Source organism: Heteronotia binoei, chromosome 12, assembly GCF_032191835.1.
Source record: "Heteronotia binoei isolate CCM8104 ecotype False Entrance Well chromosome 12, APGP_CSIRO_Hbin_v1, whole genome shotgun sequence".
NCBI classification, from domain to species: Eukaryota; Metazoa; Chordata; class Lepidosauria; order Squamata; family Gekkonidae; genus Heteronotia; species Heteronotia binoei.
Window position 1 is genome coordinate 31,226,481 of NC_083234.1, and position 27,388 is coordinate 31,253,868.

Sequence of the window (27,388 nt, forward strand, 5' to 3'; positions counted from 1 at the left end):
TTCACCAAGTCAAGCCAGCTGGTGGCTTGGAGAACACATTTAAGGTTAAAGTTGCTTTCTTTCCCTCCCTCCCATTCCCCCATCTATTATCTTCCTTCCTTCCTTCCTTCCTTCCTTCCTTCCTTCCTTCCTTCCTTCCTTCCTTCCTTCCTTCCTTCCTTCCTTCCTTCCTTCCTTCCTTCCTTCCTTCCTTCCTTCCTTTTTTCCTTCCTTCCTCTGATGTTCATATCTTGCAGCTCTCAAACATCTGATATTTATTCTGTGTAGCTCTTGTGTTAAGCATGTTTGGCCCCCTGTCCTAAACAGAGTATCTTCTTAAACCTTAAAAGGATGTAACCCTGTTTAGAGTTGCACTGTACATTTTTCATAAGTGGTATGGAACTTTCCTGCTTCTCAGTGCCCCCCACTGATCTCCATGAAAGGCTGCTCCTCGGGCATAGAGGACCCTGAAGAATGACATGTAGGAAGTCAGCAGCAAGAAGGGGGGAATTGGTGGAAATTTTTAATTTATTTGAGATTCAGCTCAAATTTCTTTGTTGACTATGCAGCCTCATCCAGGTCAAACAGTTTGTTACCATCAAGCTTCCACCTGGAAAAAATGACAGTTTTGGAATATTCTCTCTAAGCTGCAGAGCAAAAAATTCTACTTTGTGAGCTACTGGCATTAAAGTTGGGAGCTACTGCATAAAATTAGTGTGTTCTGGGGTCATCCTTCCTGAGCTAAGACAAAAATATGTGAGCTGGAGACTAAAAATCTGTGAGCTAGCTCACGCTAACTCATCTTAGAGGGAACATTGTTGTACCTCATTGAAGCCCTTCCCCTCCCCAAACCCTACCTTCCTCAGGCTCCACCCCCCAAATCTCCAGGTATTTCCCAACCTGGAGCTGCCAATCCATCTGTCCTCAGATGACATTTTCTTATGACTTGTTCCTTATTTTGGAGCTTTTCTGGCCAGCATCTTATCCCTCACTATAGTCTCAGTTTTACCTATAGCCTATTGTGGTGACTTCCACAAGAATATAATACAGCTCAAGAACAAGTGATGCCACAAGGATCTCTTGGCATATGAATCGTCCTGCTTTACTGTTGTGATTATTACTAGTACTCCTGTTGCCGTTACTAATGTTTTTAAAGGTGCTGCTCCTGGTCTTGCTACTCCTGTTCCTGCAACTACTGGTTTTACCACTGCTTCTCTGCCTATTAGCACTCCTACCTAGGTAGGTTGCCAGGTCCTACCTTGCTCTGGGTTGGGGATGGTCCTCATAGAGTTTTTACACAGTTTGCTAGAGTGTTCCCCATGTGACGTGCTGTCATCATGCCGGGCACATCGCATGCAATGGAATTCTTTGGGGGTGGGGATCCCCCTGGGGGTCAGCTCCATGCCAGCTGGTTGGGGGTCCCCATGCAGGGGAACCCCTGCCCCCAGTGGAAGGCTGGGAACCCTATACCTAGGCTTGACAATCTTCAGGTGGTATAATTCTCCTGGAATTACAATTGATCTCCAGATTACAGAAATCAGTTTCCCTGGAGAAAATTGCTCCTTTGTGTTGGAATTCTGAGTATTTATATTGCATGCCTAGGCAATGTCTAAGTTCAGTCAATATACGGTTAAATATGTTTCCCAGTTCATATTGTTTAGCTGACTCAGATGAGAGCTGATGGAATGTTAAGGAGAGGGTTGGAAAAGATGGTTAGAAAAGAGCGGTTGGCAGCTTTGCATCTGTGGGGAGCTGATGGAGTTCCATGCTTTTTAGCAATAGAGTAAGGATGTAGTCTATAGTGTTAGTTTTTTCATTCCAGTGTCCCTATCCCTTTAGAAATAAACTATATATTTTTCAATACTAAAGATCTCTCAGTTTCTTTTGCAATCCATTGGTCCATTGAACTGTCTGGGAAATTTTAAACAATTTCCCTCACAAAGTTTCCCAACACTTTGGAGGGTAGACTTTTTGGCAGTGTGCTCTGCTGAGATCCTTCCCCTCCCCAAACCATGCCCTCCCGAGGCTCTATCCCCAAACCTTCAGGAATTTCCCAACCTGGAATTAGGAGCCCTGCCTACCAAGGTTGCTGTTACTTCTGTAACTATGGTTAATATTTGGGTTGTGCTAAGTCCTTAGGGAACATGACTCTATAAAGAGAGTGGAATTGTTTGGGGATCCCAGTCATTCTGAGCCCAAATAATGAAGAAGAAGAAATTGGATTTATACCCCATCCTTCACTTGGAGTCTCAGAGAAGCTTACAATTTCCTTTCCCTTCCCTTCCCCACACCCTTGTAAGGTTGGTGGGGCTGAGAGAGCTCTGACAGAAACCGCTCTTGAGAGAGAAGCTCTGAAAGAACTTGTAACTGACCCATGGTCACACCAGCAAGTGAATGTAGAGGACTGGGGAATCAAACCCAGTTCTCCTAGATAAAAATCCACGCTCTTAACCACTACACCGAACTGGCATAGGTTGGAAGTTCTGACTGGAATTTGATTTCACTCCTCCATGCACATTTTGGATTTGGATGAGGCCAAACATGAGTTGGCCTCGGCTTGAAGATTTTAGGCCCAGAAAAGGCTTATCTTTTTAATTCTTCTCATTGTCTTTCTGTGCCCCATTGTATCTTGGTTGGCAATCTCTCAATATACGGTTTCCTCTGGTTGATGGATGCTGTCTCAGATAAAGGGAAGAGCTAGGTGATTTTTCAGCTCACTTTGGTCTGACCATCCAGAGATTTTGTGTAGGGGGATTTTGAGGGGAGACCTCAAGGGAGAAGCCTGCCTCCCATGAATTGGGAAGGTTTTTGGGGTCCAGGGAAGGTGTGGAACTGAGGATTTTAAGACTACCAACTTCATATTGAGGCCTCTAGTTCTTTGAGAATGATAGTTGATCTCGGGGCTACAGAGATCAATTCCCCTGGAAGAAAGGGCCATTTTAGAGGGAGGACTCTATGGCATCAAGGCTTTGCTGAGCTCCCCACATTCAACTCTATCCTCCTCAGTACCTTTCCTAAATATCCAGGAATTTCCCAAGGCAGAGTTGGCATCCTTAGTCAGGATTCTGCTGCTTGCTTTCTGAATGCTGTGACAACACATGTGTTTGAGAGACAAACCCTGATAAAAAGCCGTGGATTGCAGGTGCTTCAGGGCGGTAGATAATCTCTGCAACCTCCCCCCTGACTGGTCCACATTCCCCCCTTCCCAGCCTCTGACGCAAACAGAGCTAGAGGGCTGAATGGAACATGTTTGAGCTTCCAATTACATCTTCCTGGGCAAGGATTCCTCATATCCTCCCCAGATAAAAGGCTAGAATAAATTCACCAGGAGGGGCATGCTTCTTCTGTGCCACCACCAGTGCCAGGGAGACGAGCAGGCTGTGAGGCGCTCAATAATGGTAAGGATCCCATTTCTAATACTGAGGCAACAAACTGGAGACTGAGCAAGAGAACAGGAGTTTCAAGTCGAATCTGACTTGCCTTTTTGTAGCTGGAGAGATAGCTGGATAAGAAGGAAAGAAAGAAATTAAATATATATATATGATATGAATTGCAATCTTATTTGCTAGTAAGTAAACCCTATTTAATTAAGTGGCGAAGAAAGAAAAGATACAATTTGGGCTGCAATCCTAAACTTATTTGCTAGTAAGAAAACCTCAACGAAGTGAGTAAGATCTGTTATTTATGTGATCTACCTAAAATATTCAGATTAGAGACTGAGATGACATGTCTAAGTGGGAATGGTCTTGTTATAAAACTGTAATGTCGCTGGAGCAAAATGGGGGGGGAGTGTCTCCCAGCTTTAGAGGTAGAAAGTATGATTTGATTAATAAGATGTGCTGCTGTACTTGTTGGCAAAGTCAAAAAAAGAAGATGCTGTGAACAATGATAAACAGTAAGAGCAGAGATTTTTTTTTTTAAAGTAGGCTAGTTCTTTAGGGAAAACAATATAAACAGTCGATGGTTACTGAATTTTCACTCTTTGAAATCTTCAGAGTGAAAGGGGGTTTTTTTTGAGGGATTCCCCCCTTTACCAGTCCTCTAAACAGCACCTTTTTATCGTTCTTCACAAATCTAGATTTCTGCCCATCACATGCTGCCCTGATTCAGTTTGTGGGATGGGAGGGTGCTGCTGTTCTTCTTCCTTCCCTAGGGATCCCAGCTAACCAGTAGGGATGCTTAGTAAAAAATTTCCTCATCAAGAACCAGCCAAAACAGTGCCCATCTGTCAGTAACTTAAATACTCCCATTCCGAATAGATTTCTGACATTTTGAAAGCAATTGGAAAACTTCTGAACAAATGCTGAAACTTTCCTATTGGGTTTTCTTTTTGCTGGGCAGGGGGAGGCACAGAGCAACAAGGAAGAGGGCGAAGTTGCAAGCAGCTGTGTAAAATCTGTTATGTAGCCCAGCCAACGTAACACAAAATAGTGTGCAAAGGTTCAGGTCCTACAGAACCCTTTGGCTGGTAAAAGGGCAGGGAAAGTGTGTGTGTGTGTATGGGGGCGGTGGGGGGGAAGATTTCAGGCCCTGACTGTAAGATCTTTTGCAAGCATCCTGGGTTGATTACAGGGAAGATATGAACAGATAAGATGGTGCTGGGTGGACCTGGTGCCAGGTTGCATCTTTTAGATTGGTCTCAATAAAAAGGTATTGTGTGGCTTTTGTTTTGGGATTTAACACTAAATGTTCATTTGGAAGCTGGACTTTTGGAATAGGGATCTGGTCACATTCTTTCTCTTCCAGATTCGAGGCTCATAGGCTCTTCAAGAAGAAGGGGAGCAAACCCAGAAGCTGACCAATCTGACCACTCTGCTCTGCCAGAGATGCCCAAACCTATGAAATTTGCTCCCTGGATCTGGCTGCGGGAGGGGAGGGAATCCCGGAAGCTGGTGCTACTGGTCGTCTTTGTCGCCCTGCTGGTAGACAACATGCTGTTGACTGTTGTGGGTATGTGGTGTGTTGTTTTGCCTGCCTTTTCTCAAGGTTGTATGACAGCGAGTGATGTGGCATATAGAATTCTGGGACTAGGACTGGAGAGACCAACAATAGCAGCCTTATACTGTCCTGCAGTGTGGATGGGCAGGGACATGAAGGGGATGGGCAAAGGACATGTGGAAGGGAGATGTGGACTGAAAGAGATGTGGACCACTCCATAGGGACACTCTGTAGCAGAATCTTGCATAATGTTCACCCTGAAGGAATTATATTCACCATTCCTGGTTTGTGCATGCCACCCTTGAATTGCTATCTAAACTTTTACTGCTTTCCTTTCAGTGCCCATCATCCCTTCCTTCCTGTTTACCACCTACAAAAATGCCAGCCACTCTGCTGTTCTGCAAAGTGTGGTTCCAACGGCAGTCTCAGCTGCTTCCTACAATACAATCTTCTCTTACTATAACAATACCGCAGTGGTCATTTCGGACTATACTGCCAACAGGGACTCAAACAGTACAAGTGAGACCCAAGGGTGGAACGCATCTCATCTCCCCAATACCGCTTTGATTTCCAGTGACAATTGTACAGAGGGAGCTGACTTTCTGACTCAAGAGAACATGCGTGTTGGATTGCTGTTTGCTTCCAAGGCTTTGATGCAACTTATAGCCAATCCCTTTGTAGGACCCCTTACCAACAGGTAGGCCAGCTTTTACACCCACCAATGGTGTGTGTGTGAGGCAGGGGTCATTTTGCAGAAAAATAAGTAGTGGAGCTCATCCAGGGATTGTTATGCAGCTGCACCTACTATTCAATGCACAAGGTAGGTAGATGGGGAGGAGGAGGGGAAACCCTCAGAAAGGTTCCTTTGAGCTTCTGCTGAATTCAAGGCCTGGTGTGAGGTATATTTGTTTATGGACTTGCTGTGTTTCTAACCTGCTTTTCAGCCCTTAAAAAGAAAATTGGCTCCCAAGCAAATGGCAGTGAGTAAAAGCAAATACAGATATCTTCTATACTAATAGTCAAGTGTGGCTTAAGCTGCGGATACTTAAATCTGGGGATTGGGGCTGCACTGACATAAACCAGGTAGTTCTGCAAACTTGGGGGATCCCCCAGGTTTGCAGAAAAATCTGAAATTGTTGAAAAAATTACATTGCAGGGGCTTAAATTCCCCTAAAAGCAAAAGTGCTGTCTGCACATGTGCTGTGGGCCCGGCAGCACTGGTGATGGGGGGGGGGGTGAGGGGAAGCTGCAGCAGGCCCAGCAGCATTGGGTGAAGGGCTGCCAGCCTCCAAGTGGGGCCTGGAGGTCTCTCCCTTTTACAACTGATCTCCAGGTGGCAGAGATCTGCTCAAAATGTCAAAATGTCTCTGTTGAAGGGTGGATTCTATGGCATTGTACCCTGCTGAGGTCCCTCCCCTTCTCAAACTCCACCCTCTCCCAAATCCACCCCCAAAGTCTCCAGGTATTTTGCAACTCAGACCTGGCAGACCTGATTGGGTGTGCATGGCCAGGAGCTGCAGCAGTCCTGGAGGCAGTGAAGGGGGAAGCTAAGAGGGGGAAGAGATCATCACATGAGTATTGCAGATCCTCACTTGTTAAAGTGTAATTTGAATAGGGTTGTCATCCAGGCATGGTGAAAGGATGCCTGGCTGCTGCTTCTTTTCCGCCTGCCATTGCTGAGAGCAGCTGAGAGCCGGAAAGAGAGGAGCTCTCAGCTGCAACTGGATTCAGGTGTAAGGGAAGGATGCTTGGCCATTGCCTCTGTCCTTAGCAATGAAGTGATGGCTGTTGAGAATTGGGTAGAAGGAAGCTATCAGCTGGGACTGCATCTAGGCCCTGCACTGGCTGCTGCCTTACTAAGGAAACCTGAGGGGAGGGATTTTTTCTAGAGCAGGATCCGGACATGCTGGAAAGCTGCCTCTTCTGCTTTTGACTTCACCTGTGGTAACTGGTGAATCATTCAGTGTAAGTGGATATAGATATGAAAGAGATCTCAGACATTCTCTCCCACCCACCCCACAAAACACACCATATGTACAAGGCTGTTTTGGAAAAATACTCCGGGGTGAACTGAAGTCTCTCTTAATCTCTAAAAAGGACATGATACGGTCAGTGCTGGCTTGTGAGTTAGTTGTTTTGTCTTTGAACTGAATTAGATGCATTTTAGTTTTGTGTCTATTATTGGCTCATGACTCTAAATTATGGCAAGATAATAGATAAATGCAATTTTGCAAATAAAAGATATGCATATATCATCTTTCTTCTTGTAGGATAGGATACCATATCCCCATGTTTCTTGGGTTCATCATCATGTTCCTCTCCACACTTCGTGAGTATTTCACTTTGCAATTATTTGTCAGTTTTCTTATCTAAACTAGCTAAGTGATCCCTACAACCATAATGTAAATATCTGATGGGAGAATCAAAAATGGGAAAGGAAGACCCTCTCCCCAGCCACCCATGGACTGATTAACTACTCAGCTACATGTTTATTTGAAATGATTTTTTGATTTTTGCAAATGCAGACTCTTGAATTGCTTTATCAAGAAGGAGAGTGGTTTGAAGAGAGATGGAAATTTGAACCCTTTCCTCTCCAACTGTTTTCTCTCTAGGAAAGTAGGCTTTTACTTTTGCTGTGGAAAACTTACAGATACTGATTTTTCCTCAGTAAATGTTAAAGCAGCGTAAGAGTGTATTATTTCCAAGGGTAAAAAAATGGGAGAACAGGAAAGAGTTCAGGTTTCCCTCTCTCCCCTCATAATTTTCCTTCTTGATAAAGCAATTGTGGCAACTACATTTGCAAAGGAAAAGCAAGTCATTAAAATAAGCACAGAAGAAATTGTATGGTGTAAGTTGAGCCCTATGTAAAAACTGGGCTTTTTTGGGGTGGGGGAATGAATGCACCCAGTCTCTTGCATGTATTGTGGTCAAACTCATGTGTATAAACACTAAGCTACCATTCATTGTGCAACCTGCCATTTCAAACTTGGCAAGTGCTGAGATATCTTTTGCATGGTGGTAGTACAGTGTAGGACAGATTGTGTTTTCTAATATTTCTTTATCAAAAGAACAATCTTATCTTTTAAATGAGCAGAATACATGAATATAGTATACAGCAGGCAGAGAAGAGCTTTCAGCTGTGTAAATACTGGGATGGAGGACCTGAACGGCCATGCATTATATGCAAATAGAGGTGTTACGTGCACATCCTTATTTATATCTGTGAAATGCTGTGGGGGGGGGGGGGAGGGAGATGGAAATAGCCTCCAAATTGACATATGAATGGAATTAAAAGGAAGCTGAAGAAATGACAGGAACAAAAATGAGGTTAACCAAGACTGATGATGAGATACAAAAGAAAAAAGAAATTAAAATGTCCAGATCAATTCATCGCCAGCTGCTATGCCTTAATCAGAAAGCGGCATCATCTAGGAAAATCAAACTACTGTCTGGCAGACCCAGGGTGAGATTCCCATGAAAACTCACTTAGTGACCCCAGGGCCAATCACACTGTCTCAGCCTAACCAACCTCATGGGGTTGTTGTGAGGATAAAATGGAGGAGAGGAGAATGATGCTGGCCACTTTGGGACCCCTTTAGGGAGAAAGGAGAGGTACAAATGAACAAATCACAACCATTATGATTTTCCTTAGCATTTATATGGTGCTTGATTTTCCAGGCCTTCACATGTATTTCCTCAGTACTTTGTACTTGTAAAAATCCTGATTCTGTTGCTTTTCTCTCCCTCCCTTAGTGTTTGCTTTCTCTAGTACTTATGGCTTGCTGTTTGTGGCTCGAGCATTGCAAGGCATTGGGTCTGCCTGTTCGTCTGTTGCAGGTAAACAGGGCGGTAGATGTCACTAGAATGGCCAAAGGACTTGGGCAGGTGAAAGAATGTCATGGGAACAGGTACTGCCCCAACTCCTTACAGCCTGTGTGCATACTCCAAGAGAAGATGTTGCATTTAATTTGTGGTTATAATATGCTCAGTGTTATTTAGTTTTAGCCTTGTAAACCACCCAGAGGGCCACTTTGGTGGAAGTGTGAGTTGGCCATTTTCTTAAATAAATGCATAATTGGTGGGCATAGCTGAAACAGGTGTGGTACCCAGAGAGAAACTCAGATTTGTCTTGACTTTGTTCACCCTGTTTGCAGGTCTTGGGATGCTGGCAAGTGTTTACACTGATGATGATGAAAGGGGAAGTGCTATGGGAATAGCCTTAGGTGGCTTGGCTTTGGGGGTTCTTGGTGAGTAACTAACTCTTGATCCACAGTGAATAGGAAAACATTGTCATGTTACCAGCAGAGCTCTCTTTGATGGCTCTTGTCCCCTGCGGCTTTTACATTCTTATTCTCAGCTGCTAGATTCCTTTTGCTCCTGGAGATCCTCTCCTGTATTTATTTCATGCCTGAGCACAGTTTGGCACCTTTAAGATCAACAAAGTTTTATTCATAGTATAAGTTTTCATGTGCATGCATCAGAATCTTATTTCGTGTTGTTTTGTTTGACCATGGTGTACTTTATAAACTACATTGATGCATGAAGCCATCCCAGCTTCCTGAGTGACAACTGTGCCCAAGTGTTTTTCACCAACAAGGAAGATCAGGGAGTGGAGGATGTGGGCCAGAGCCCTACACCATGAGACCTAGCCCACATGTCTCTTGCCTGTGATGATGGCCTGGCAAGATATGAAACATCCCCTTTGATTTTCTCCCCCGTAACATCACAAATGAAGCTTCATAGTATAAAACTGAGCAGATGTTTAATCTAGCCCAGGGGTGGGGAACAGTGGCTCTCCAGATGTTTTTTTGCCTACAACTCCCATCAGCCCCAGCCATTGGCCATGCTGGCTGGGGCTGATGGGAGTTGTAGGCAAAAAACATCTGGAGAGCCACTGTTCCCCACCCCTGATCTAGCCGAAGTACAGCCCATCATCATGCCAAGCACTTTGCTAGTTTTTATATATCACACTTTAAATTTGACAAGTACCTTACACTAAAATGACTATATGAGGAATGGAGAATGAGAGCAAATAACTTAAGGTTACAGGTCTATTTCTCAGAGATTTAGTAGATTTTAGAAACCTGTGATTGGATCTCTAGATGTTTTTAAAAACAGCTGTGAGGGGTACAGGGCTGCTTTGAATCAAGGATGTGGTACTGTGGCAGAGGGCATCCCCCCTGCCATTTCACAGCTAGAAATAATGCACACTGAATGGCTATTAGCTCCAGTGGGGAGAAAAGATGGATGGATTATCCTCTCTCTGCTCCCCCATTACAGCAGCAAAAAATCAAAACTACTGTGCTTAATAACATAATCAAAGAACTCAGAACATGTTCAACTGTGTTGTAGTGTAAACAAAATAAGAACAGTGTTGAACATGTTCAGAGTTGTTTGATTACATTATTAAGCACAGTAGTTTTGGAGGTTTTTTGCCTTGCTTATCTGTGCTTCTCACTTTGTTTCTGTCCCCTCTACTGCAGCAGCAGCAACTGTTACATGGCATTTAAGACACCAGGAGATCCAATTATGGCTTTTCTACTATTCATCTAGTGAAACCCTTCCTGAAGTGGTAGACCCATATCTGGATTGTCCTGCTTCAGCTGCAAGTTCACATGAAAGAATTATTCTCCTTAAAAAATGTGGACTTGCACAGCTAGATCAGGCGAAGTGATTCTAGTCCAACGCTATCATTTACAGATAGTTGTTTATGGGGAGAGGGAACTGTCAAGGGAGGAGATTCAAACCCATGTGAGAGTCAAGAAAAAATTATCCATCAAGCAAACAGAGAGCAATGCTGGTGAGCTGAACTGGAAACAAGTAAGGAGCGGGAAGGAATCATGAATGGAGATTGGCTTTTCAGCACCAAGGACAGCTCTCAGGCAATAGACCATTTGTTCCAACAAACTCCAGAGTTGGACTGAGCCCTTATATTCCCTATTGCACCCACTACCAGTCCTGGACTCTGTCTTTACCTGAGGAACAAATATCATTAAAGGAAAAATTCCTTCCTGGAACCTTTCAATCCACCTTCTTTCCTTTAACTGCAAATGGGCTTGCTGTCTTCTTGCTTAAGAAGGATCAGGTGATCATGAGTTGCTCATGATGTGGGCTGTGGTTCCTTGTGGATGTGAATGGAACTTGGTGGGACTCAGATTCAGCTCCAGCTCTCAGGGCTCCTGGCTTCAGAGCCTTGTCACAGTATTTGTATTGGGGCCTGCACTTGGTTCCTCCACAGCCTATGTCTCCAGGTTCCTAATGAATTTTGGTACCCCCTCTTCCATGCTTATGTGCTCTCCACTGTTCACAGCTCAGATCATGGTAAGAAAAGTTTTTTCTTTAAATGGAGGAGCACTCCATCATATGAGATTACCTGACATTTACTGCCTGAAATGCAGGTTTGCCACCTCAGTGAAACTGAATTTCCATTGTCCAACCAAAGCTCACTATCTGGTAGACTGCGTTTGCAGAGTAAACTTCCTGCGGTCTTCCTGTCCACCCACCTCTTATATGCAGGGCACACTTAGACCTGCCTAGGTATCTTTGAGAGTACAACTATTACCACCAGCTCCCTGACTGTGTGTACTAAGCTGTATTGCCCTCCCCTTAGATTCCCCTTTGATTCCCCTTAGATTCAGTTACTTTCTTGCTAGAGTCTTGAAAGAGCCAAGCACTATTTTCCTCCTGATGACCTCATTTCTTTGATTCCTTTTTCTCTTCTTCAGTTGGTGCACCCTTTGGAAGTGTGATGTACGAGTTTGTTGGGAAATCATCTCCCTTTCTGATCTTGGCATTCTTAGCCTTGTTGGATGGAGGTGAGTCCTCTGGCATCCCAGGGAGATTCATTTCCAGTGTGGTTGAGGCCAGGTGGGTTGGAAAGGAACAAAGGAAAGTTTAGCTGGGGGACAGAAATTGGGAGATGGTCAAATGTCAGGAACAGCAAAGCTGAAATGCCATTTCCAGAAAGAAGCTGGCATGGAGAATCAGTGTGGTGTAGTGGTTAGTTTGTCCATGAAGCTCCCTGGAAGTTCTTAGGCTGGTCCTCTTCTCTTAGCCTAACTTACCTTACAGGATTTGTTGTAAATGAGGGAGGTGGGAGGCATATTCTTGCAGAGAGAGTAGAAGACACCTGTAATAGATAATGCTATTTCTCCCTTAGCTTTACAGTTGTGCATCCTGCAGCCTTCAAAGATTTCACCAGAGGTAGGTACGACGGTAGGGGCATGGCAACAAAAGAGAAAGTAGCAAGCAGGCCTTGCCATCAGATGAGGCCAGAAATTGATTGGGATCCCTCTGGAGAATTATAGGGGTTGGGAAAGTCTTAGAAAGACAGCTGGAGAGCAGTATCACAGCTGCAGTTTCAATCCACTTCAGTGACTGTTTACAAGTGGATTTTACCATTTCACATAGTAAAATTCAGTTGCAAAGTGCATTGAAAGTGGATTGAAAGTGTGTTATTTAGTGTGTGTGTGAGAGAGAGATAGTGCCCAGTGTCTGCTTTTCAGGTGCAAGGCATTTGGATAACATATTTATTTAGTTCCTTTTTTTGGTTTAAAATTTTTATTAAGTTTCTTATAAGGGAACAAGGAAGGGAAAGGTTGGGGGGCGGAAGGGAACAAAGGGATTTGAAGGGGGAGAGCAAATATTTCTTCCATTTACATACCCCATTCTTTTAAAAAAATTCATTTTCTATTTTACAATCTAAGCAACCTTAAAAATTATTTAGTTCTTTAAGAGACTTCTATACCACCTCTATACTTTTTAAAGCTTTCAAAGCGAACTTTCCCCACAATTGAATCCAAACATGAAAACTAAACAATGACAGCTTCCACATGGGGCCAATGGAGAATTGCCCCATGCAAAGGTCTCTGAATTTATAACATATCCACTTCATGTCTAAAGTTAGCTATTCTAAGCAGGTCTACTCAGGATCCTGCTAAAGTGTATTCAACAGGGCTGATCCCCCAGAAAGCATTCTTAGGAATAGCATGGGAAGGTGCTCAAATTCACTTCCATGCCTCATGAACAGAATCACTTGGAAGCGCTTGCTGAGAATATCCTAGATCAGGAGTCCTCAACCTTTTTGAGCCTATGAGCATCTTTGGAATTGTGACAAAGTGCAGTAGACACAGCCACAAAATGACTGCTGCAGGTGGTGGAGCCAGCCACAAATAAGTCACCGCAGCTTGCTATCAGTCATACAGTGAAGATCCTTGTGTTGCGGTGGCAGCTGCTGCAACATAAATGTTTTTTTTTTAAAAATGTCTACAGCCAAACAGAAGCCTTGCTGGGCAGCAGAAGCCCCACCTGGCTGCTCCCACTTTCTAAAAACACTTAGTAAGTGCCAGGAATGGTGTTGGCAGGCATCATGGTACCCATGGGCCAGGAATGGTGTTGGGGACCCCATCTTAGATCTTAAGCATCCTCTGTCAGCAGAGAGGATCTCCAGCTGAGGATGGTTTCATGTGACCAGTGGGGGTTGATAGAGCTGGGCCTAAAGTGATAGGATGCATCTCTGAACCCTCTGAGCAACCCCTCTTCTCTTCTGTGTAGAGCACCAAAGGGACCCCGCTGCTCACCTTGCTATGGGACCCCTACATTCTGATTGCTGCCGGTAAGTCACGATTCGGTTCCTATGGGGTTATTGTTTTGAGGTTGTAGATATTCCAGGATAGAATTAAACCTTCTCTGAAGCAAGAGTTGGGGAAAGGAAAGGGTTTTTTTTTTGGGGGGGGGACTAATTCTTTCAGCACTGATTAAGGTGTTTTCCAACACCAGAAGAAACACATCTGTCAATTAAAAATGAAAAAAAAATTGTTGGAGAGCCCTGGCACCTCTCCTCCTTTCTGATTCTCCTCTTTGTCACCCTTGATCAATCAATTTCTTTGCAATAATGCAAGCACAGGGAAAAAAGAGGGGAAAGGGCAAAAAGAAATATCTGTTATTTAGAAACATCAAAGTGTTTCTAATAATTTTTATTTGGAAGTTGAAATAATTTTTATTTGGAATATTTTATATTAAAAATCTTTAATATAAAATTACTATTTCAAAGAGGAAGCAGCAAATTAAGGACCAAACAAGGCATGAGGTTGGAGTTCCATGACTGAGATCTCAGGCTTGTTTAAAAGCTCAAAGCAACTCCATGGAAGGGCTTGAATCAGAATAGTATCCTTGTGCCAGAAGATATGAGGTGTTATCCTTTCCTTAGACTGGTCTATCTCATTCTTCCTCCACAAGGCCCTATTAGCCATATGTAGTGTGCAATCTGGCAAACCTATGCAATCACACACTCTCAGCCTAACCTGCCTAACAGGACTGTTGGGAGGATAAAATGGAGGAGAGGGGAATTATGTATGCTACATTGGTTCTCTCAACTGGGAAGAAAGGCAGGGTAGAAATGAAGTTAAATAAATTAAATAAATATTTGTCTTTTCACCCTTTGAATAAATAGCCATTTTTTTGCATTTATGAGGGTTTGATTTCTTTATCCACGTTACCCCTGGAAAGAGGGCCCAGGCTAGCTTGAACTAAAATCTATAAGAAATTAAGCAATAGCAAATTAATAGACAGTTGTTTAGAAACCAGTAAAGCAGTGCAAAAAATGTATTGACAGGCAGCATGGTGCCTACAAGGCCAAATTGGGGATCATTACTCTAGTCTTCCAGCCCTGATTCAATTTGTAGCTCTCTAACTGGTCTTTCCCTCAAGTCTAATTTATTCTATTCATCTCATTCTAAGAGTTGTATCTAACTACATTTGTTCGGCTGCCTAAGTGTAAGTAACTGCACAGGCTTACGTTAATTTCTTGGCTCTCTGATCTGCCCCTTTCATTGGTATGTTGTCTGAAAGTCAAAGGTAAGTACTTCAGAGCAGCAGAGAGCTGTCATTTGCTCTACTCTTCTGCAAAAAGCATTGGGCTCACTGATGGGTGAGAACAAGGGTACTGATCCAGTATGTTTCCTCTCCCCCAGGCTCTCTCTGCTTTGCCAACATGGGAGTGGCTATCCTGGAAGCCACTCTGCCCATCTGGATGATGCAAACCATGTGCTCCCCAGAGTGGCAGCTGGGTAGGTTCCTTTTTCTGTCTCTCCTGATTATTGGCTGGACACTTAAAAACACAGACTCACTTTGGGTTGCCAGCTGTGGCCTGGGAAATTCCTTTTTTAAAATTTCAAAATGCATTTTATTGATCTCATAAACAGCATACAAAGAATAAAGTGAAGATCAAACTGTAATACAGATGTGGATAATGCTATACATAGCTACTACAGTGCCATAGCCTACAGATATCAGATAGGGCACCTTACCCCTAGAAAATTAGCATTCCTATCAGCCTCTCATTCTCCATCTTGCTGGAAAGGGTGTTGTAGCATCCATCATCACCTTTGCACGCTGTTGGTGGCAGTGCGTGTCAATAGAGACCTTCTGGGAAAAGGTGATTGCCCAATTTGCTCTTATTACAGGATACCCAATACTGTTCAATCCCGAACTAGCTCTGCTCATGAGCTGAGTTTGATCCCGGTGGAAGCTGGGTTCAGGTAGCTGGCACAAGGTTGACTCAGCCTTCTGTCATTCCGTAAAATGAATACCCAGCTTGCTGGGGGTAAAGTGTATATGAGTGGAGAAGGCAATGGCAAACCACTCCATAAAAAGTCTGCCAAGAAAACGTTGTGATGTGATGTCGCCCTATGGATCAGTAATGACTCAGTGCTTGCACAGGGAACTACCTTTACCTTTTTAAAATTAGAAGAGAATTGATTGACAGCTTTGTATCAGCTGCGACAGTAGCATTTGCCTCATTTTGGAAATCTTGCTCCTGATGATCTGGGGGGGGGTGAAGCCTGGAGAGGGTGAAGTTTGAGGGGTGAGGGAGCTCAGCAGGAATACAGTTCCATAAAGACCTGGAAATTGCCACGTCCTTCAGAAGAACTGATCTCAGTAGTGATTCCGGGTGAACTCCAGGCCCCACCTGCAGGTTGGCAACCCTGCACCCAGTCCTGGAGTGGTACATCTGCATGCAGCCATCCAAACACGATCAAAGGTGCGCAGCTCAGTCTGAAGCACTTGGAATCTGAATCAAGTACTGCTGCTTTCTATTTAAGTGCAGAGAAATCGTTAAAGGATGCAAGCAACAGCTAATGAGACTCATCCTCCAGACCAAAAGAAGGGGGCACAGATGAACCCTAAAGGCCTCAGAAGGATAATTCCTTGCCCTGCCTTGTGACTGTCAGAAGCTGAACAATTTATGCATGCTAAATATGCCTTATGCAGTATTTAGAGTTTCTTGAGGCAGAAATGGCAATGTGTTGCTTTTCAATGAGAACCCACACTGTTCTGCCTCAGTTTGATTTACTAAGAGGCTTGTTAGGGTCTGCACCTCAGGGTCACTGGCAGTATTCCCTCTAAGCTGTGGAGTCTTGTGAGCAAAAATTCTACTTTGTGAGCTACTGCATAAATTACTTTGCTCAGGGCCATTTTTCCTGAGCTAAGACAAAAATGTGTGAGTCAGAGAATAAAAAATTGTGAGCTACCTCACACTAACTCAGCTTAGAGGGAACAAAGGTCACTGGGCAGGACTGTCAATTCTGAGTTGGGAAATAACTGGAGATTTTTGGGTGGAGCCTGAGGAGGGCAGGGTTTGGGGAGGGGAGGGACCTAAGCAGGGTATAATGGCATAGACCTCACTTTCCAAAGTGGCCATTTTATCCAGGCAAACTGATTTCTGTTGCCTGGAGATCCGTTGGAGATCTCCATCCACCACCTGCAGGCTGGTACCCTATCACCAGGCCATAAAAACAGAAGGCTGTACACTTTTTATTCTGTACCATGGACTGTGTCAGATTTCTCTAGATTTTCTCTGTCTTCAGTCTTCAAATAAAATACATGTCAGACTTCTCCTGTGGCCAAGTCTGTGGCCAGGGTTGAATCAGCAGCAACCTTGCTCATAGGCAGTCCTAAACAGAGTTACATCCTTATAAACCCATTGCACTCAATGGGCTTAGAGGTGCTTAGGGAAGCACCATTAATTTACTTCATGCGCTGTTAATTTACTCCATTTTTTTTTTAAAAAAAGAACAGGGTTTTTAATTTATGGCTTTATCTATTTATCAGTTTGAAAAAATGGAATATAAATATCAGGCTAAATAAATAAATAACAGGTCTTGATGTCGCAGGAACAAGCCACTCTGCACTTTGCATAGCTCTTTTTGCTGTGAATTGGCAGAACATGTTCTGCCTGAACTCGATCCTCAAGAGAATCCTGTGATGAGTGCCCTTTCCAGATCTGAGTGGCTTCTGTTTTGATGTCCATCTATACTCTCCCTTAGGAGGCTGAAACCTAAGAAAGGTGGGGATAAAGCAGGATTCAGCACTTCCAGTGCTACCCTAGCAGGTCTGCTCAGGATCCTACTCAGTTCTCTCCAATGGAAACTATCCTCACGAAAATGGTCTTATGATTGGGAGTCTACTCACAGCCTGTCAGTACAGTCCTAAGCAGAGTTATACCTAAGCCCACTGATTTCAATGGACTTAGAAGGGAATAACTCAGGATGGTGCTTTTTGCTCTTTGATTTTAGTACTTTCTTCATTTGGTTTTGTTAAAAGAAACCTATCTTATTGCCACTGACTGTTCCACTTGTTATTTTCTTGTCATTTATTATGTGCTATCTATTTTAAATATAAATTTGTAAGCACTCTGGGTACCAAATTGGGTAAAGAGACCATGGGAGGGAAGTATGTGATGTCTGTTTGGCGCACGTACACACCTCAGAACAGATGTGTGTGTATGTGTTTTTACACGTAACATTTGTGGCATCTGGGTAGAAAGGGGCGCTTCTTAAAAAATCTGGACATTTGAGAGGAAAAAAACCACATGGCTTTTGCAGAGGCACCTGATGATTAAAAACAAAACCCAGTCATTTTCAGAAGCACAAGGAGGACAGATCAGTACAAGCCAATTAACCGGCTGCCTAGGATACCGGTCAGGATAATGAGATAAAATTGCTACCTTTGTTGCAAAAACCACTGAAATCCAATTTGTGGAGGAATGACCTTTGGGGATGCTCTCAGGGCTGCACTTACTGCCCAAAAGGACCAGCTACCTAGGCTGAGCACAGCCCCTGACAGCTACTCATCATATTAATAGCCAGTCATCCAGGAGGAGCCCTCAGCCAGATAAGGACATCCAGGGAGGATGCAGGCAGGCACTTTCTTCTGCTGGCTTCGAGTTTCCTGGGATGGGCAGCACAGCAAGGATGGAGGCGGTTGCTGAAGGTTTGTTGTACTGGATCTGGGGAAAATTCTTTTCACAATAAGGTTATGTATAAAATCCATACAGGGCAGAAGACTGCAAGGGCCAAATTACAAGGTCCATGTATTGGACATGTGGCCATCATAAAGACCCTGGACCCAGCAAACGCCTGAAGTTCCATGCTGGGATCTCCATTTTTAGGTGTGCAAGGGGCTCACTTTCAAAACTGGACCACAGTGTACTCAGAGAGATTAGCCATTTTCCCTATGCCATTTACTTAGGGTTGCCAGCTCCAGATTCGGAAATATCTGGATATTTTGGGGGTGGAGCCTGAGGAAGGTGGGGTTTGGGGAGGGGGAGGGACCTCAGCAGGGTTCTACCATCCAGAGTGGCTATTTTCCCCAGGTGAACTGAGCTCTGTCACCTGGAGATCAATTGTAATCCCAGAGGATCTCTAGCCACCACCTTGAGGTTGGCAACCCTACATTTACCTGACCTGAAAAGGTCCCAGAGATCCTCTGTTTGCCACCCCCCCCCCCCCGGGGAAGCTTATTAGTAGCCATCAGCACATGGAACATCGTGACATTCTGTAGAGCCTTCCAACATTATGTGATTAATCCCACCTCTGCAGCAGTCATTTTGTGATGGTTCCCATTTCCTGCAGCAGCCATTTTGTGGTGCTGCCCACTACTTGTTCACAAAATTCCAAAACTGCCCTCACACTTAGCAAGTTGGGGGGCCCTGCACAAGAGGGAAAGGGCTTCTCCCCCTAGCATCCTGCTCTTCCTCTCTGTGTTCTCTTAACTTGGATTTCCAGACAAGTCTCCACTTCACCCTAGTTTTGGATACAATTCTTCTCTGTATTGACACTCCCCCAGCCACTTCCTTCTTTGTACATGACTCCCTCCTGTGGCTGGGGAGTTACTATTGCCAGAGCAATGCCTGCTAAGGTTACCAACCTCTAGGTGGGGCCATGGGATTCCCCAATGTTACAATTGATCTCTGACTTACAGAGATCAGTTCAGTTGGAGCAAATGGCTGCTTTGGAGGGTGGACTCTATGGCACTGTATCCTGGACCCTCCCCTCCCCAAACCCACCCCACCCCAAAGCCTCCAGGAATTTCCCAACCCAGGGTTGGCAACCCTAAGGCTGTCAGCTTGGCCCAGCAAGTGATGCATCCTTAGGTGAGCATGCTTTCTCAGTGCTTGTTGAAGGTTCTTCCAGCTTCTCTGTTGCTGGTGCTTGCTGACTGATCATTCTCTTGGTTTATAGCATACTCTCTTCAGACCACCTTTTAGTATGTTGAGTGTTGTCTCAGGTATCATCCAGAGTTGGCTTCCACACAGGTGGGTTCCTATGGAGGCAAGCATCCAAGGCCATTTAGGGCTATCATCCCCAGCCACATCCCTTCTGAAAGCACTCAGAAACAAATCTGGATTCAATATAGGTCAAAACTGAAAAAATGTACTCCAAATAGCTAGTCACACTGCAAAGTCTGGCTGCCCCAAAATGAAGGCAGCCCCAGGTAGCCTGTTTTGCAGTGGTCAAGCCTGGAGCATGGATGACCTGCAAGTTGAAATAATATGGTTCTTGTTTTTCTGCTTTGTACAGAGAAACAACTGAGCACCTTATTAAATAGGCACACTAGATGAAGTTCTTTATTACTTTTGGAAGGCATGGCATAGAGACGGGATACAGATGAGTGATAATAGACACTGTCCTTGTACTGAGTCATTTAACAGTGAAACCAACACAAGTCAGTTTGGATGGTTGCTTCTGTTTGTTTTCCTGGCATTTCTTAGCAAAATGGACAGGGCACAGATTTTTCCCAGAAAACCTGGAAGATAAATGAAAGGGACAGATGGAGGAAATTAAATGCTAACGATTGAGTTTCAATAAGAAAGCTGTGTTTTATTGGAGCAAACAGAGTGGTCTGGGAGGTATTTATAGTCTGCAGGAGAGTAAATTAACAATAGGCTACTGTGAACCTATAACCAATCAAATATTTGAGTCTGGTTTAATTGTGACTGCAGTGCACCACGAATCTGGTACGGCGTGTGGGCTGGAAATGGAGGAGGGAGAAAAGGGGGCAGAATTTCATTTGGGCTAGGCACCAAAGGACCCAGCCCATCCCCTCAAATATTGCACAGAGGAAAATCCAGATATGACTGCAAAGGGCTTCCAACAGGCTTTGCAAAAAATATCAGGTCCCTTTGATAGAGAGGTTGTGTGTAGAAATGGGTAGCTGCAGAGCTTTTTTTTGAGCAGGAACGCACAGGAACGCAGTTCCAGCTGACTTGGCCAGTGCTCCAGCTCAAAAATAGCCCCGGAAGGCAGTCACAGGCTCTTCTCTTCCCTGGCGTCTCCTCTTGGAGCATGCACAAAGTGCTGGTGAGGAAGGGAAGAAGGAAGGGAAAGAGTTCTATCTCAGGAAAGTGTATTGCTAGTGAACATCTGTGTTGGAATGGAGGTGGGGGCTGTTGATGCATAACACCCATCTGTTCACAAGTTACTTACACTCACCTTATTCTGTCTGTTTTCTCTACTGCTACTAATCATTACTGGCAGGGTAACCACATTTCCAGGGACACCAGGGTGTGTGTCTTAATATGCTAATGAATTCCTGCTGGGTTTTTTCTACAAAAAAAGCCCTGGGTAGCTGAAGTTTTTCATGGTGTGCAGATGAATAACATCACTTGGGAAATACTGTCCCACTAAGCCTCTGTTAAAGGGACAAGGTGTTCTTTCTCCAGGCAGTTGGCAACCCTTGCAGCATTCCCATTCTGAATTCTCATTCCTAGAATTAATGCCCGGGGTGTAGCTCTGCTCCATCAGCTGGATTCTGGATCTATGTCCTCTGCATAATACTAACAGTGTAGAAACATGCTCAGCAGCTGCAGTATATGAAATGGTAGGCTGTGCACCATAGGGCACCTTATTGTTCATAATAATAATAATAACTTTTTATTTCTATCCCGCCCTCCCCGCCGAGGCAGGCTCAGGGCAGCTGAAATGTGCATGTGCTGGAGGCAATATGGTTGACATCTCTGCTTTAAATTCTGGAGATCTGGTATAGCAGGGGTGGCCAACGGTAGCTCTCCAGATTTTTTTGCCTACAACTCCCATCAGCATGGCCAATGGCTGGGACTGATGGGAGTTGTAGGCAAAAAACATCTGGAGAGCTACCGTTGGCCACCCCTGTGGTATAGGATGTAGAATGCTGAAGAAAGACCACACTAGCAACTCGTGCTAACAGTATTCCAACAAATTGCTCCACTAAGGGGAAAAATAGGGACAATTATTTACCAGGGAAAAGGACCAGAAAACCAGATGCAGATAAGGAGAGTTAGCACCAATGGAAGCTGGTTTGATTGGAGCTCAGCTGTGAAGTCTATTGTTCAGATTCTAATTGCTGTGGATCAGTTAATCCAGTGAGCTAACCCTGAGATAATATGCCTAGAGGGAACTGGGGACAGCTATTGTGCTGGAGTGGTTGGAATAGGTTAGTATTGGGGAGACCCAGGTCCAAACCCCTGGTTTTCTGCGGAAGCTTGCTGGAAGACCTGGAGCATGTCATACACTCTCAGCCTAACTTATCTCATGGGCTTGTTATGACAATAAAATGGAGGAGAGGACAACAATGTAAGCAAGCTCCAGGGCACCCAGTGAGTGGAAAGGCTGTGTACAAATGAAGTACATAAAGAAGACAATAAGCCAGAGGCAAGGGCAAAAAGAACAATGATGCTTTTTAGTGATATTTTCTAGATGGCCCTTTATTGCTAGGAAGTAGCTCTGTCCAAATGCCTATCAGTGCTTGGAAGAGGTGACCTCCCCCTCCCAGTGGTGACAGCCATGTGTCTGTGTGACGAGAAAGCACAGTTTTAGATTCTAACAGGGGCACAGAGACACTGCTGTGAGATGACTGGAGCATCTTGGAAGCTGCTGGATCTCTGATATGGATGTGCTGTGCTGGAGCAGTGCCTGTTTGCCTCCCCTTGGGCTTTCTGCTCATACATTTGTAAAAAAAGGCAGATGCTACAAGTATCCCAAGAGCTCTGCAGCCTTTGTGTACCTTTCTTTAAGCCTGGTGCTTCTGTGTTTTACAGGGGTGGCTTTTCTGCCTGCCAGTGTGTCTTACCTGATTGGGACCAACCTGTTTGGGATACTGGCCAACAAAATGGGGCGGTAAGTAGAATCTGCCTAGACCTAGATCTTGGAAGCTAAGCAGGGTCAGCCCTGGCTAATACTTGGATGGGAGACCCCACCAAGGAAGTCCAGGGTTGCTATGCAGAGTCAGGCAATGGCAAACCACCTTTGTTTGTCTCTTGCCTTGGAAACCCTATGGGGTTGTCATAAGTCAGTAGTGCCTGGCAGGTACTTTTCACCACTAAGTGGACTCTGTCTGTGTTTTCCTTCCTCCCTTCCCCTGTGATGTTCCATCATTTCGTTCCTAATTCCTTCTTTTCATTTTTAAAAGGTGGCTTTGCTCACTGATTGGGATGGTGCTGGTGGGGATCAGCCTCCTTTGTGTGAGTATGATGCCAGATCTGTGCTCCCTCCAAGACTGATGCACAGAATAGTCAGTTGGGAAACCATGAAAAAGACCATGTTCTCTTCCACTGCCTGTGCTGGGACAGGAACTTCAGAAGGGGTTTTAGTGGTGGGAGCTTCAGTCCTAAGCAAGATAAGATCCCCCTTTCTATGGAATAACCAAGACTCCACTCTTCTAAAGAGATTCATTCCTGAAGGTCACTGGAAAAGCAGTGGGCTTATTGGAAAGGGATGCTGGTCAGAAGTTGGGTACATTTACAGAAAGAAGTGAGGCTGGACATCTTTCTTAAATTTTTAAAATAAAAGTCATGCTGAGTGCTTGAATAGTTAAGTTGGATTGAGGGAAACCTCCCCTCCCTTCCCTTCCTTTTCCCAGCAAGGCAAAAAAGAAGACAGAAAAGAGATGGGGCCGCCCCCCTACCCAAGTGTTGTATTAGTCCATACACTTCCTTAGTCTATAAAGCAGACAAGAGATACTGCTGTGAATTGTATTTGATTCCTTTGGTCCACCCATTTCCTTCCTGGTTCTCCCCTGCAGATTCCCATGGCAGAAAATATCTATGGACTCATTGGGCCCAATGGTGGTGTTGGTATTGCCCTTGGTAAGATTCTGGGTTTGTACAAAAGTGTTCACAAGCAATGCTAAATACATAAAGTCATGCATGAGAGGGGGGGATGTACCTACAGCAGCTGTGCCTTAGGTAGCAATTGGTTGGACCATGTGAACTGTCCCAGGAAATGCATTCTATTTTGATTCATTTTTTTGACTTACTGGTAAGAAATTCAAGGTTTTATGAGGGGATATTTCAGGGTTTTTGGGGGGTGGGGTGGAGGCTTCACACTGTGTGTGCATGCATTTGTGTGGTTTTATAGCAAAACTGAGAGGTCTGCTCTCAAATAAAGACAAAATTCAACTCTCCCCTAGCCTATTTTAAGAACATTTGCTATGGTTATTTCACAGTAGTCAGAAATATGTACCCCCAAAGAATAAGCACATGTGGTAAGGTTGCCAGCTCCAGGTTGGAAAATGCCTGGAGATTTTGGAGGTGAAACCTGAGGAAGGATTTGGGGAGGGGAGGGACTTTAATGGTGTATAGGAGTCCATCTTTCAAAAAGGCCATTTTCTCCAGGTAAAGTGGTCTCTGTTGCCTGGAGATCAGTTATAATCCCAGGAGATCTCCAGCTACTCCTTGGAGGTTGGTGACCCTAAGTTTGCAATATGGGGTAAGAGGGAATGCCCCCTCTATATGTACACACCTGGATTAATTTCTCATAGTATTTTTTTTTCTGTTCTGAGGGTAGGAATGGTGGATTCCTCAATGATACCTATCATGGGATACCTGGTGGATCTTCGGCACGCCTCTGTCTATGGCAGCGTCTATGCCATTGCTGACGTGGCTCTCTGCATGGGCTTTGCTATTGGTATGAATGAACGCAAAGTCACCCTGCTGCTCTTGTTTTTGTTTATTTCTTATGTTCCAGATTGTTCACTTCCAGTTTTTAAATCTTCATGTTGTTCATTTCCAGTTTTTAAATTACCGGTACATAGCTTTTAGGGTTCTGGGTTTAAAAAAAACCAAAAAAACAATTGATCTTCAGAGCACTGTCAGTAAGCTTTTGATCTTTTAACAAGCAGCCTTGGGGGGAGAGGGAACAAAGAGATGTGTTACCTGAGAGACAGTGAGGACAGTTCCCGGGTGGGTCAGCGCAATGGCAATGACTGAGCAATCTGGACAGTGCATTTCCTCTGAACCCATAGCAGTGTATTGAAATGGCATGGCTTTGGAAGGAAGATGCAACCATAAAAGTGTGCATTTACAGCATAATTGATGGTACGCTATAGTCTTCTAAGGGCACCACTACAAGTCCTTTTACTGACTCAGAGTCATAATCCAGATTTCAGTGGGCATGTATTGGAGTAACTGCAAAGAACTACACTTTGCATGTCAGTGACAAGGGCACACGAATGGGTTGAAAAGTGGAGTGAAATGGTGCTGAATTTGTGCAGAAAAGGAAAGAAGATAACATGGAATCTAGCTGGGTGATTATGTTCTCAGCCTCACCTACCTCACAGGGTTGTTGTGATGATATAATGGAGGAGAGGAGAAGGATGTAAACTCCCCGCTGGGGAGAAAGAAAGGGTATAAATTTAGTAAAATAAGTTTTGTGTGAAGAGGTATCTTTTAATTTCTGTGCATGGGCAGTGAATCACTTATTTCCCTGGCAATTTGCCTGCTTCCAGTTGTTCCTTGGAAGTCATTTCAGTTCCACTGATTTGAACGAAACTATAGCAAGCACCATTTTTAATGGCAAAGTTTCTTAAATCTGTCTGGATAGGAGACCACCGGGGAACCTTACTTATGCTGCCATAAGTCCCATGGAGGAAAGGTGAGACATAAAAGTGGAGGGAAAAGAAACAACATCCTGTCATTCCTTATTTCCAGGTCCTTCTACGGGGGGTGCTCTTGTACGAGCCATCGGCTTTCCCTGGCTAATGGTTGTCATTGGGGGAATCAACCTTCTATATGCCCCTTTCTGCTGGTTCCTACGAAGCCCTCCAGCCAAAGAGGAAAAGATTGTAAGTTTTTCTCTGAAATGGTAAACTAGCTGGATCCAAGGAGTCCTCACATTTTCTAGGTCTCATCAATCCAGTGTCATGCATGTCTGTATCATGTATGACAATTCTGTGCAATAGTGGGATTGTGAAAAGTAGAAGACTGTGCAGGATGATGTTCACCCTCATGCCATCCTAAGAGTCAGGGTGGTGTAGTGGTTAACAGTGTCAGACTCTAATCTAGAGACAAGGTTTGATCCTCCACCTGAAACCTGCTGGGTGATCAGACACAGTTATCAGAGAGAGAGAGAGAGAAAGAAGATGGGGGAGGGAAGAGGGAGGGAGAGGTGGAAAGAAAGGAATGTTAACTTTAAATGTATTCTCTAAGCTGCCAGCTGGCTTGCCTTGGAGAAGTGATTTAGATCAGGCAGCTAGCACCATATCTATCCTCCCAAGACCTGACTACAGTGACCCAATGGTTACTTCCAGGCTGGACTACTGTAACTCGCTCTGCACTCACTTGCCCCTGAAACTGATCTGGAAACTGCAGCGGGTGCAGAATGCAGCAGCTCACCTGCTGACTGCATCACCTGTATGGGTGAGCATACCGCCGGCACTGGCTGCCTATAGAGTACTGGATCCATTTCAAGGTGTTAGTTTTGACTTTCAAAGCCTTGCGTGGCCTGGGACCAACATACCTATGGGACCGTCTCCTCCCATATACGCCCCGGAGGTCGCCCCAAGATCTTCTGATAGTCCCCGGCCCAAGAGATGCCTGTCTTGCCTCTACCAGGGCCAGGACTTTTTCGGTTCTGGTCCCGACCAGGTGGAATCAGCTCCCTATGGAGACCTGGGCCCTACCTGGCTTGTTAGCCTTTTGTAGGGCCTGCAAAATGGAGCTGTTCCACCAGATTTTTAGATGAGGCAACGGACATCTATTTATTTGATCCATTGGCCTCCTCCCTACTGCTCTACTGCACTACTGTATTCTGGTGCTGTATTGTGGTACTATTTTTGTGCTATACCACCTTGCTGTCATATCTTTCTGAATCATCTTGTTGCACTTTACTGAATGTTGTAATTGGTTTTATTATGATTTTATTTCTATTTTGATGTACTCTGCTCTGAGTCCCCAAATGGGGGAATGGGTGGAATGTAAATAAAATAATAATGATAATAATAATACTGCCTTCCCTGAACTGACTGACAGGGCAGTGGGGCCTCTGAGGGCCACACAGTATGTGTGAGTCACATGTGGCTCCTGAGCCGCAGTTTGGCCACCCCTGAACTAGAACTTGGGTCCTGCAGCACCAGGGAGAACTCCTAGGGAAAGCGGAAGCAGAAGCTGCTTCCACAATGTCCAAAATGTACCTGGAATTTTGCATCCACCATCAGGATAGAATGGCTGTCACAGTATCATTTGCCAGATGAAGCTGCAAGAAATTTACAAGGGTAACACTGTGGCTTAGAGCCATGTACTGTGACCATGGCTGTTGCTGGGTGGGGCCAGTGGGTACCCCAATCTATCTGGTGCGCTTTTTCATCACACCTCACCAGTGAAACTGATCTGACTTAGCATCAAACAGCTGAATTTCTTGTTTCCTTCACCCCTCAGGCAATTCTCAGTGAGGGATGCTCCATGCAGACCAAAAGCTACACCACCCAAAAAGTTCTCCGGGATTTTCCATTGACCGACATCAGTGATGAGGAAGTGGAGAGTGAAGAATAGAAGAAAGTCCTGTCAAAGCACCCCCAGCCACAAAGTCCACCTCGCCTCCTCCAAGAAGCGGAGAGCTCCCTGGTTGACTTTCTTCCCTCTGTGGGTCAATGGAGCTTAGTGATATCGGGGCCAATGCCAGGAATTTTGGGTTCCACCTTCAGCTAGCCTGCACCTTTTGCTACTGGAACTCTGAGCAAACATCAGTTAGTCACCCGTCTGCTTCTCATCTTCAAAGAAAGCAGCTGCTGCTGTAAAGCAATTTCCTCCCACGGTATCATCTGTGCTTAGGGGTGAGCTCAATGATATCAAGATGTCTTATTTAGTGTGTAAAAAGTAGTTGTGATTCATGGCTGAAAAGCCCTCGCTGCAGCAAAATAAAACAGGAGTCCAGTAGCA

General features: G+C 44.6%; 1 protein-coding gene across 2 annotated transcripts; it reads left to right on the top strand.

The window, feature by feature from the left end:
* The first annotated feature begins 3,110 nt into the window (after positions 1-3,110).
* Positions 3,111-27,388, top strand: SLC18A1 (solute carrier family 18 member A1). 2 transcript variants are annotated; one of them, XM_060251134.1, is made up of 16 exons: positions 3,111-3,377; positions 4,804-4,929; positions 5,257-5,614; positions 7,188-7,246; positions 8,671-8,754; positions 9,072-9,164; positions 11,643-11,732; positions 12,077-12,120; positions 13,471-13,531; positions 14,889-14,984; positions 22,274-22,352; positions 22,645-22,696; positions 23,257-23,320; positions 24,021-24,140; positions 25,163-25,296; positions 26,888-27,388. In XM_060251134.1, exons 2-16 carry the CDS (start codon positions 4,806-4,808, stop codon positions 26,999-27,001), a joined length of 1,572 nt encoding a protein of 523 aa, XP_060107117.1. In that variant the 5' UTR covers positions 3,111-3,377; positions 4,804-4,805; the 3' UTR covers positions 27,002-27,388. The 2 variants fall into 2 exon arrangements, with proteins under 2 accessions (XP_060107117.1, XP_060107118.1); XM_060251135.1 differs by lacking the exon at positions 3,111-3,377 and having other exon boundaries at positions 4,786-4,929.